Source organism: Netta rufina (genome assembly GCF_964035555.1).
Source record: "Netta rufina genome assembly, chromosome: 1".
NCBI classification, from domain to species: Eukaryota; Metazoa; Chordata; class Aves; order Anseriformes; family Anatidae; genus Netta; species Netta rufina.
Window position 1 is genome coordinate 93,623,934 of NC_140123.1, and position 13,012 is coordinate 93,636,945.

General features: G+C 38.5%; 1 protein-coding gene across 1 annotated transcript in view; it reads left to right on the forward strand.

Annotated features, from left to right (window-relative positions):
* Positions 1 to 13,012, forward strand: part of DSCAM (DS cell adhesion molecule) — a gene marked incomplete at both ends in the record, with an annotated part of 475,592 nt that overhangs the window by 300,537 nt on the left and 162,043 nt on the right. Inside the window, 2 exons of the mRNA XM_084306215.1 lie at positions 2,546 to 2,842; positions 3,669 to 3,944. Coding sequence (XP_084162341.1) covers positions 2,546 to 2,842; positions 3,669 to 3,944 — 573 coding nt within the window. The remainder of the gene's footprint in view (positions 1 to 2,545; positions 2,843 to 3,668; positions 3,945 to 13,012) is intronic.

The following is a 13,012-nucleotide window of genomic DNA, read 5'->3' on the forward strand; positions in this document are numbered from 1 at the left end:
ACCTGTTTAGTGATTCTGGTCTTCATATTGTATATGATTGTCTTTGATATCACTATTGTAAAGTGAGGGACAGGAGACCCTAAACAAGAGAAAAAGCTACCTATGAGCTGTCAGCAGAGTTTATTGTGCCTCCTCATCCTGAAAAAAAAACTAACAGAAAGTGTCAATTTGATAAAAATACTTCTTTTAAACAGTTTTTCCCGTCTTTCTCTTTGGGGGACAGTGCTTATTTTGTACACTACCTTTTCAGCAGGACATGAGATAAGAGTTCTCTATTCAGCTCCAAACATCTTCTTCTAGGCATGAAGAGAGAGATGAACATCTCCTTTTCTGGTTGGACATATTGGCTAAAGACCTGAAGATCATATTAAGTTACTGACACAATATGCCACATGATAAACAAGTGAGGAAAGTAATCAATTTGTACAAAGCCAGTTTGCTAATAAGGCTGTAGTGCAGTTGTGGCATGGACACTATTTTTAGAGTCTTTATAGAAAAAGAAGAGATTACCTGCCTGAGCTGAGTTACCTCGGCAACCATCTCCTGTGACAAGAAAGCCTAAAGAGCATATTGATAATCTATCATGATGTCGAGAGAGTGCAGGTTATCAGAGAGCAACAGCAGGAAAGATTTCAAAGACACTTGGGTCTCGCTGGGAAAATAATGTCTGCTTTTATCTCAAAAAAAAAAAAAAAAAAAAAAAAAGCCTGTCACTTGAATTGAAAAAAGGGTGGAGGGTGGGGGGAGGGAGAGGGAGGAGTCGCAGAGGTGTGCACACTCAAAGATTTATTGGTCCAGTGTCAGTTTCCTTTCAAGGTAAAAAGCTTTTTTTTCCCCATATTGCTGCTGCTTTGTTTTCTGAGGAATGACAGTATCTAATATACAGTAAAGGAAAGGAAGAGAGTCAGAGATGAAAATAAATAAATAAATTAGAACTTTGTCACACAATTGATGGGACAGAAATAAAAGGGAGAGGAGGAAAGAAGAGAAAATTATGAAATCAAACAAAATGAAATGTACCTTTTTGCATGCTGAGTTCTTTCAGCAGTCTGAGAGTGTCTGTGCTTTATGATTTTCACTATGTGGCAAGCAAAGGAATATTTCTGTGCTATTTTTAATTTCACTGTGATTCAGCATGTTTTGAAGGGAGGGCCTTGTATACGTCTTGCCAGTTCCCTCAGTTTCCTGGGTGATGTTGCACTGAAATTCATATATTAGAATTGCGATTTCCAGGGGTATCATTATGGTTCAAGCCCCCCAAATGTATGGGTAGCATGTAGCAAAGTAAAGCATATGTGAGGAGACAACACACAGTGCGCACAAATAGCACATCACACAGAGAGTGAGGCTTCAGTCCTGTCTTGACATCCTTTGTCCTGTGTGAAACTAAAATAGTGTTTAAAAAGCTTCATGAACAAGGTGAGTTTTCAAGTGACTTTGTCCCTTCTCTAGGTAATGAGTACCCTTTTCCTGTTGTTTCTTGCAGGTGCTAACACTGTAGGAACACTGAAGTTAGTTTACTTGCCACTTGGTTCTTTAAAACCAGACAGTAGCCTACAGCATTGTTGTCCAAACTTCTGACTGGCTTGTTTCCAGTGTTCTGCCTACTGATCTTGATACATGGCCTTTTGCACTTTTGCTCCCAATTATAATGAAATCCCTTCTAGACACAGCTTTGAAAGTATAATTTTCAAAGGAGAACAACCATGCATTACATGATCTCAGAAAGAACTTCCTAACTAATAGCAGAGTGTCAGCATTCCTAAATGTTACACCTCCAAGCTCTCTGGTTAGGTGATTATATAATCCTGCTTCCTACTTCAAATCTCAAAGTCTGTGTATCCGTCCATTCTCTTTATTCATTTACCTGGCAGAGGCTGAGTGAGTTGTGACATGGACCACACAAGAAAACGTTTGAATGCTCTCATCACAGAGGGATATTTATCTGTAGCACAATATGACCAGAGAAAGAAAACATCACTACTATTACTGGCAATCTGTATTCAGGAGAAGCTTAACATAATACTTCTCTAAATGGGGTATTGTGGGTCAGGACTAAACTGAATTGACACAGCTGTGTGAAATTAGCCTATACAAGTTATGCCTGGCTCTTGTCAGCAGGGTTCATCCTTAATTTTTAAAGGACCTGAAATGTACCAGAAGAGGTAAAATTCCAATCGTGTTAAGGCTTTGCTGCTTGTTGTTAGTGATGAATTGTCTATGACTGACACCTCTCTGCAAGAACCTGGCAGTTCATATAGCTGTGCAGAGCCCTGGTCCATCTATTCAAGTGCTTTTCCTTCAGTGGGGTCCATACAAGTGTTCTTAGAAGATGACAAAGACACCTTCAGTAAGAAAAGTATTACTTAAGTAATCTGCTACTAGAATTTGTTTCTGTCCTTCAGTGATTAGAGTTACATCCTGGAATACAATTATTTACATCTTTTCTAAAAAGATCTTGGTTTATGTGATTAGGCTTCAGGATAGAGGGAACAGATTTACGGCATGTAAGTACTCATCTCTTGCTTTTCTTTCCCTTTGGCAGATGGAACTCCCAAAATCATTTCAGCCTTCAGTGAGAAAGTGGTGAGTCCAGGAGAGCCTGTCTCTCTTATGTGCAATGTGAAGGGGACCCCTCTGCCTACCATCACTTGGACACTGGACGAAGATCCCATTGTGAAGGATGGAAGTCATCGTATCAGCCAGATTATCACCTCTGAAGGGAACGTGGTCAGTTACCTGAATATCTCTAACACTCAGGTCCGAGATGGTGGAGTTTATCGCTGTATTGCCAACAACTCTGCTGGAGTCGTCTTGTACCAGGCTCGAATAAACGTAAGAGGTGCTTGTCAAATCAGCTCCTCAAAAAAACACACATAACTCATTGTAGTGGAGAAGAAGATTGTTGCATGTGTTGAAATGAGTCTTGGAATGCCAAAACCAACTTACTGTTTTCCCTCTCCTATTCCTCCCCCTCCCCCCCCCCCCCCTTTTTTTTTCCAACCCCACCTTCCTAGCCCCACCTAGAAAGTGTATGATATGGTTAAATGTTGGAAGATCTCTTTTGACTTGTGTTCTATAGTCTGTTTTTCCTATATCCATTTTTATTAATTCACAGTTTCTTTACTTTAGTCCTACTGTGCATGATTTTCTTCTTTTCCTTTCCTCTTTTACTTGTCCAACATTCGTTGTAATTATTCATGTGCACAGTACTTTAGCTTGCATTTTCAGCTTTACATGGCATAATACCCATCCTCATGGTATTATACTTTATATACGTCAAAATAAATGCTAACTTTGTCAGCATTCTCATGTGTAACAGGGTTTTTGCTTTGTATCAGTGTTAGTATTTCACATTAATTAAATCATCCTCTGCCTTTTAATTTGTAACGCAGTGAAGATTTTATCAGACAAGTGTTGGATAATGCAAATATGTATCTCCACGTAATTGGTATGTAAGCTGCAGGGTGAGTTAAAACTAGAGCATATAAAGATTAGGGAAACTGCTTGTGTCTCTTAGAAGCAAAAACTGTCAAATACTAAGAAGCGTTGTGTAAGCTGCATCTGTAAATGTTAATAACATTAGTATATTCAGAAATATATACAACTGTTTCCACAAGCAAATGCACATTTAAATTGTTTTCAAGAGTTCCTTTTTACCATTCCAGGGCCAGCAAGTATTCGACCAATGAAAAACATCACAGCAATAGCAGGACGGGACACCTACATCCACTGCCGCGTAATTGGCTACCCATATTACTCCATTAAGTGGTATAAGAACTCTAACCTGTTACCCTTTAACCATCGCCAAGTGGCATTTGAGAATAATGGGACACTGAAGCTTTCAGACGTGCAGAAGGAAGTAGATGAGGGTGAATACACATGCAATGTCCTTGTTCAGCCCCAGCTGTCCACCAGCCAGAGTGTTCACGTGACAGTAAAAGGTAAGATTGACTTGGAAAACTACAGTGGAGCTAATGGCTTTTGTGGTTTATAGAGACAGAACTGCACACATACGGTTCTCCTGTCAGTTAGATAATGAACTCTTAAACAAAAATCTGAAATTATTCTTTATATTTTTAATGATGACAGATAATAAGCAGACACTGTCTTGTTCTGTCTCAATTTTTACCTTCCTTTATTCTTTCTGTGGGGTATATTCCCTTTGCTTTCCAACAGGAAGCCTTACAGAAATACATTTTCTATAAGCAGTTTTCACTACAGTAGACAAATGTTTTGTCACCTAAATTTCACTGGTGACTCTTTCTCTGCTGGATGGCCAAGTCCACATTTTCATTAGCTGGGGGCTTTCTAGCTTTTAACAAATAAGATGAGAATTTTAAAGCATGTCTTTCTACTAATAAGCAGAGACAGGAACTACAAGCATTCACCTTTCTTCACTGTTATTAAGCAAGCCTTTTATTGTCTGCTGTAGAAAGTTAACAAACATTATAAACAAATGTGACTTGAAATTCTAACAGGATGGTTAAACTCTATTCAAATAGTTCCAAACAAGGATGTTCAGATGGACCTGAAAGATTTCAGCAATAGACAAGAGCAAATTTTTTATTTTTATTTTTTAGCATTTTGTTCAGGCGATTCTGATCTTGGTGATGTTTAGACCTATTCACAAGGACATAGAAGACATGGATCCGTGTTTTGAGCAATGGGACCACTAAACAGTGAGCTTCACATGAGCCTGTAGGAAGAACTGAAATATAATTTTACTATTCTTGAAGTCCTTGGGAACAGAAATAGAGGACATATCTAAAATGACTTTGTTACAGACATTTATCTTTTATTTTCTTTCTGTTTGGTTTATTTAGCCCTTTCTTGTTTTCAGTTTTGAGTGAAGTAATTGCTATTTATTTCAAGAGATTAGGGGATGAGCCTTAAAACACTAGCAATTTTTTTTGTGAAAGGTGTGGTAACTCATGTACCTGAAACCAACAGGATCACTGGTCACATCCTGTGTCATAAAAAACTAATGTCACTATTTCTTTTCACATTTGTGATACTTTCCTTGACATCAAAATAATATTGCAGATCTATTGAAGTAGTTGAAGAAATGAATACCAAATTAATAACTGTGTAGCTATTGCATTGACAGCTTACTAGGGTAAATACGGTGATGAATGCCACTTCTTAAATGATACATTCCTTCAAGTGATGATCAGAATGAATGTAGCCAGACAGAACAATCCATCAGTCTATTCATTCAGCTTGGGTAGTTGGGCAGCCAAAGTTGGCTACAGAAAAGGTGTTTTAGGCATTTCAACATGCCATGGACTTTTTCAAGATATATGATATCGTTATCTTTAGTTCAGCTTCTCATATTATCACTCTACTGATTTCTTCTTGAGAGAAACAGAAAGAGAATTATTGCCCATGCACAACACCATGGGTCCTTTGGGTTGTTCTCATTACTGCTGCAAGCTTCCTGAGTGACCCCAAACCAGTCATCTGAGGGTTTATTCAAAATAGGTGATACTTAATGGGCTGCTGTTTGGTATTTGGTTTCCTCCATGTTCCATTCTGAAGATATAATTACCAAGTTACTCATGAATTTTTCTGAGATGATAATCTCTGTGATATCAGAATGTTTCAGAAACAATTTTTTTCAAAACCCCCAAAGAAGGTGATAAGGACCTCTTTGGCAAATGGCAGCTGAGGCATAGACAAAACTTAAAACTATCCAAATTTTTTTGTATATTCAATTTCAGATGCCCACAGCTTGATTTCCTCCTCCCCCCCACCCCCCAGTTTACCTGATGTTTAATATAGAGTTTATACGTTCAATGCACTGCTTTCATCAAAATAGGAGTCCTTTATCTTTAATATGTTCCATTATACATACAGCTTGGTAACCTGATGGGAAAGATAGATTTAAGTCATTTAATTAGCACCATCTGAGAGATCTGTTGCAAAGGTGGATTCAGATTTTGGCTCTACAGGGTAGCACTTATCTCTATTACACATACAACTGGCCATTCTTGTCAGCAATCCTCTGCCTCATTTACTGCCTACTTACCAAATTCTCCTGTACATGAGGCATCCTTATTCTGTCTTGAATGAGGATTTGTCAAAAGCACCATCCAAACAAAGATATACAACAGCATGAGCATGTAATTAAATGCAAGAGGGCTGCCCATTCTGTACAGTATTTTGAGGTTTTTAAATATCTAAATGAAAGCAAAATCTTTAAGACATTCTTTGCAAACCACTGTAAGATCTCAGAACAGAAAGTTTTTTGGCACTAACTTCAGAATGAAATCCTGACTGCCAGAGAACCTAAGAGTGGGATTGGAAGAGCCTAGCTCTGCACCTGGGAGGCTGTCAGGAAGCCAAAATCTTTGAGCTGGGCATCTATGTGTTATTCAGCCCCGAGCCAGCTACTTCTTTGAGTCACTCATTAGAAGAATCAATTAGGCACTACATTAAATCATTTGCCACGTTTTTAGGAAGAGTTGGTACCCATGTCCACAGAACCACTTTCCCAAGTGGTCTGCGGACTCCAAATGGCTGGCCCAGAGAGATGTGGTATGCCACCCCTCCCAGCCCCTTGCCTGTCCATTGTCTAAGCCCCAGAATCTGGATCTTGGAAGTTAGCGGCCTTGTAAGCTGGCTGCTGGAAGCTGAGTGGATAAGCTGGCAGGAAAATAAGCAGGTTTCTGTTTGGCAGACACAGAACTGTTGGAACTGTTCCAGAGTCCTAACGGAGCTTTTTGCAAATCAAGCCATCTTGGCAAATTCTTTTTTTCATTTAGACAAATGAATTGGCCAGTTCTGAGTTCTGACAACAGCCATGAAATCTACCCACGCTGTAATGCGTACATAATGGGGAGGCTATGGCTATACTTGCATACTTAATTTCTGATATTTAATACCTGTTGAGTGCTTTCATTTTCAACTGTAATAATCTTTCAACATGTTTTGTTCTGGCCTGCGTGAAATGCAATTTCCTTCTAGCTTTTGTTGTAGAGTAAACTAAGTGTCCTCTTCTTCCCCTCCTGCAAAATGGAAACAGCATTTATGACATCCTCAGAAGTAATCATCAAGATTAACCTCGTTAAGGACACTGTGCACGTCCTTGTCAAGAACAGAATTTTTCCTAGCAGCACTAGTCTCTTAGTCCTTATTTCACCCAGCTCTAGTGGTTTGCCTGTAAGATTCTTATGCTTCTGCTGGCAGAAGAGGACTATTACATGATGATATCTTAGGTACAGGAGAAGAATATTTTGTTGAAGAGGTAGACTTCTGTGTTCATTCCTCCTAAGTATGACCTGTTCTCCTCCATTTTCTCCTGCTCTTTCTTGTCCTAGTCCTGTCTACACTCCATGTCTTTCCCATCTCTGTCTTTATTTTCCTGGGGCCTTGTTCTCATGACTCAGAGCTAGTCTTCCCCTCAGAATTCTCAGCCATCCTCCCAGTCTCTATTTACACTCCAAACTTTCTGTCAGTCTTCATTTTCTCCATTTCCACAGTTTTTCAATCTGTCTCTCCTTCATGTGGGTCTTCACCCTCTGTCAGTGCCGTATCCCACCCCACTATTTTTTTTGTTTCAGTCTCACATTCCCAGCTTTTATCCCAACTACTCTTTACCAGCCTCCATCACCTGCAATCCCACTGTAAGCCTGATCCTGACTTCTGACTTTCTCCCACTGCTCTTAAATCCAGTTTTGCAATTCCCTTTTTTTTTTTTTTGTCCTGGACACTATTTTGAATTTCTGCTCCATCTCTCATTGCTGCTGTCTGCATGCCCAGCAACAGAGACTGGTATCCAACACTTGTCTGGGCCCCCAGGTTTCCTCCCTTTCTCTGTGCATTCAGATCACTTTCTTGTCCATGCTTCCTGGGCCTGGTATGGGCAGCTGTACAAGCACTGGAGAGGGAATTCTGTTTGCCTTGATTTGTGAGGTCTCAGCAGACTATACCTGTGTGTGTGGCTGTAACTAACTTAGCCACTGAGGGTAGTTCTAGGATGTGTTCAGAGTCAATGATGGAAGCTCTTAGTTGTTCATTATTGGAAAATCACTTCTGAGGATGTAGTAACTGCCATTTGTTTGTCTATTTACACAACTGTTTGTGCTCAGACTACAAACTTTGGGCACCCTTTTAATAGGAACACCAAGAACATCTGTGATAGTGCTGTCACCTGCTGAGGTTGAAAGCCATGGGGCAGGTTGGACTGCTCAAATTCTCATAATGTTTTTTTATTTTTTGCTTTTATGGTAGGATCAAAATATCATTCCTCTTTTTCCACCCTCTTCCCTTATTCTTGGAAGTGGCCAAACAGTTGTAGCTGCAACTTTCCAGCTGAAATGAGTGAGCCTGAGGCAGACACCTGGCCTGGAAAAATACTATCCAAACAAAAGTCAAACTGCAAGCAATTGAAAGTAGTCTTATAATGGGAAGTGTTGGCAAACAAAATAAAAGCTTATATTACTCACTCCATCTGTAACTTTCATATTTGCACTGAAAAACAACCCTTCAATTGGCAAGGTGGTAAAATAATATTAGCAATATCACTTCTGCAGCATTTTAGTGGATCTAGAAGCATTTTAAAAGCAGGAGTGTCATTATCTCCATTTTTTTTTTTATTATGAAATTTATAGTAATAGTTTTCTCAGCTACAGTAGAAGCTATCAGTATTAAGTGATGATTTTCTTTTCATCAGTCTCATGGGATACACTTCTCATGTAAACAGCCTGCTGCTATTCACACAGAAATTAATTGAAAAAGAAGCCCCTGAGAGGAAGGGTGCAGCAAAAAAAAAAAAAAAAAAAAAAAAAAAGTGGTGTCCAAAAGTGCTGTTTCTGATCTTGATCTTGTGGCTTCTCATTACCTGGTGCTGAAGCGATAGCACTTCACCTGTTGTGAACTGCATAAAATAATTGTACCAGCCTGTTTCTTTTTAGTAAACATGCAAACTGAACAGGGGCTGTTCCTGAAAAACTACATGTTGCAACTGTTTGAATAGATCCTCCTCATCTCTCCTGGAAAGGATTCAGCCTTTTCTAATATACAAAATTATATACTTGTGGTGGTTCAACCCAGCAGGCAGCTAAGCACCACACAGCCCTTTGCTCCAGCCACCTCTCTCCTCTCCCTCCCCCCCCAGTGGGATGGGGAAAAGATTGCAGGTTGAAATAAAAATAGTTTAATAGGACAGAAAAGGAAGAGAAATAATAATAATAATGATAATAGTAATAATATATATGAAGCAAGTGATGTACAATCTTCAGCTGTAAAAGAAGTTGAAAAGTGCTTGAATTAGTGTAAGCACTGCTTACTCGGCAACAAGTAAAAAATCAGGATGTTATCTACATCTTTCTCATCCTAAACCCCATACACAGCACCATACCAGCTACTATGAGAAAAATCAACTCTATTCTAGCTGAAACCAGGAAAACATTTATATAATACATAGTATAATATCAGATATGTGATATATATTATAATTTATATAGAATTATATAGAGATAGATTATTGATGGATTTGCATTGCAGATTAGTTCAGGGAGGGCTATTCTGGACAGTGAGATGGACAGGCATAGTCCGGCAGACAAAGAAGGGGAAAAACCTTTGAGGGGAGGATCTTTCAAGGGTCCTTTGGACCATGGTGCACACTGTCATCAAACAGTTTGCTAATTTATTTATGCTCCTTTTAATGTACAGTGTGGATTACAGCATGTGTGAATTCAGTTTCCTGCATGTATGCAGGACATAACTTCTCATATGTCCTTTTGACTGAATGTTTCCAATAGTTTGAATGAGAATAAACTTTTGGCTTTGATGTTCTTCAGAAACATCTTTCACTATAACAGATCCTGCATTTCTTTCTCTCACTCTCCCATGCAATATTTTTTTTTTGATCCCTCCAAGCATGTTCCAACTCTTTCAGGAAGAAATATTCAGATCTCCTGAAGTGACTGGAATTGTCATATGCAGGAATCACAAAAGGTCCATGTGATGAGAATGGATGTCCAGTTGTGCAAATGATCCTGCAGAAATCCACTTGATAGTCATTCTTAGGTAAAAGATATAAAATGAGTCTTAATACTTGAATAGCAATTCAAGAGGATCTGTATATTTACACTTGGGTCTTTCAAAAGCTAACACTTTTCTCTCTTACAATGCAGCTTTGTTTAGTTTGGGTTTGGAAGAAAGCATGTTCTTGCATTTTTGCATTCAATTATATTTGAAATATATATATATATATATATATTCTAGAATTGTTCTTAAAACGTTAATGACTGTTTTGTCAACTTAGTTTGTGCTATCAGCAGTATATGTAAATCCATATAGTAAGTAACTAGAAAGCATGAGTGTGCATGCACATGATAGAGCAGGTATGGAATATGCTACCTTAACTTCAAGTCAGTGTATAGTACATAGAAGGAGATGATGGGGAAGGGTGTGTGTGGCGGGGGGGAGGGGAATGGAGGACATCGACGCTGACACAAAAGAACGGCAGAAAGGTACAAAATCAGCTGCTTATGTACAGTCATGGAATAGCAATGAAGAGGAAGAGATCCTTCTGTTGAACTCCTTTCTCATCTAAATCTGAAACTTTTGGACCTAGTGATTTAGTTGGGTTCAACTTTTCACAGTATTACCTGAGGACAGAGATCATTTTAGATCACGTAGGGGCTAAACAAGGGCAATAGCTCAGGACCAGGTTCCAAAAGCATATGAGAAATAATGTACTGGGTAAGTGCTTCTGGATGTACAACCTACAAGAGAGGCCTTTTATCACATGGCACTTTAACAATGAACATAACAGCTTTTCTGTTAATATGCTCTTGCAGCTCTTAACTTATCTTTACATTAGGAAAGTTTTCTCTTTAAAAAAACATAAGCAAATGCACCCCCTTGGGCAGGGAACTGAGCTTCTCCCTATCCTAGATATTCAGGGTGGTTTCTATGATAAGGGCATGCTTCCTTGCCCTCACAATGGAGGCTGAAAGGAGGTGGTTTGATAGATGGATGAAAACTGACATAGAAGCACTCTTTGCTTCTATGCAACATTTTAACTCCTCTCTTATTTTGGAGGAGCAGGGAGGGAAGCCTGTCACTACCAGTGTTTTATTGCAGGAAGCCGGAGTGGGGGCTGAGGCTGGGAAAGGTGCACCACAGCATTTCCTAAACCACACTCTGTTGTGGTAAGAGTTTGAAAACCTTTGAATAATGGCTTAATTCTGGTAACTAATGAACCTACAAGTGTATGGAAATGTTGCACAACAGCAGAGGCATTATGGAGATTAGTTTGGTTCTTTTCTTTTCAATGCATACAGTTAAAAAGGCCTAAGAATATAACGGTATTCCCCCTTTTCAAGACAGGATCCACTAGCACTCAACAAGAGAGCAGCATATTTAGCTCAGATTGGTAAATACTATTAACAGACAGTTTGGTGAATGATGTGCCCTACTGATAGGCTCAATACATAAAAGAGGGAAGCAGAAAAATGCAGTGCTTCAGCAGCTGTGTGCAATTGCTCAGCTGTCACCCACAAGGGATGGCAGTGCTTAGGAGAAACAAGTGATGGCTGATAAAACTTAAATATAACTAGACTGTGGCTAGAGTCTGTGCAAAGACAAAACAGTTTTGATTCTTGCAATCTCAGTGCATGAAATCTGCATTCACGTATTTGCTTTAGAAGCTTATATAGTTTGGTGGCCATTACTTTGCATCAGCCAATGGGCCTGTGTTCTGTGCATTCGTTGCGAAGGATACTTCACTGTGTGAGCACAGCTCCTTTAACAGCGTTGTTACAGGAAAATCCATTAGGGAGCAGTTTTTAATGATAAACAAGAGAATGACTTTTATCTTACTATTTTATTGCTGCAGGAGAGCAACACTCTTTTCACAAAGCTGCTACAGGAGACAGGGTATCTGCAGGATACTCTGTTTTAGTGAATCAACTCAGCAGATCCTTCCAACATAACTCCTATGGAACAGAGGGCAAGAAATTAAGGATGTTCCTCTGCTAATGGAGAGCAGCATGGAAGCTCTCCTTTAAAGTAATCTCCCAGAGGTAAAGAAGACCTTGCTAGGTCACAAAAACATAATTTAAATTTTCCTGCATTAGCACTAATGAGTCTGGCCCATGATCCTCTTCTTAAATAGACACTTAATTCAAGCACTCGTCAATAAAGTATTCCCAAGTCATTGCATGGAGAAGAGATTTTCACTCTTTTGCTTGTTGTGAGTAAAGGACGAAGTATCTCTTCCATATACACATGCACACACAACATTTTTATATGTAGTTAATATGTAACATGTTATATATAATAGCACAATTTACTGAACAAACAAAAATACAAGCTCAGAAATATGGTCAAACAGAATCTATACATAAAATAAGAAAAATACTTCAATATACTTTAAAGTATTTAAAACACATTTTAAATACATCTGCCATATGGGAACTTTCCTCTCAGATTCAAAGCTGTATACCTCCCTCATTTTTTTTTTTTTTTCTTTTCTTTTTTTTTTTTTAAGTGCTGTTTGTCAATGATAATGCTTTATTTCCAAAAAAAAAATAATAATCTCAAAATGTGATTGTTAATCAAGCAGTATATTTTCTTCTGTTAGGAGTATATGTTAGCATTTTACTTCAGAAATATATACAAGGCAAACCTTGTATTTCAGAAGTGATTTGCCTGACTTTGTCTGTGTTTTATTCGCTTTCTAAGCTTTTAATAAGTGATTTTTGGTGATTTTTGCCTTCTGCAAACTAACAGGAAGATAATTTATCTGCTGTGTTAGGACATCAGAATCTCCTTTTACGAGCCTCAACTGATAAATATTGTAGCTGAAAAACATTATTGCAAATGTTGAAGTTATCCCTAGACTATCTACTTTTTTAAAGTACTGATTTTACATTACACACTGATTTTCAAAACACGATCCTTGTCAAGACTGCAAGATGCTGCAGGTTGAATATACATTATATGTTATGAAGCAGAAATAAATGTTGGTTTCCTCTATATCTTAAAACCCTAAGCA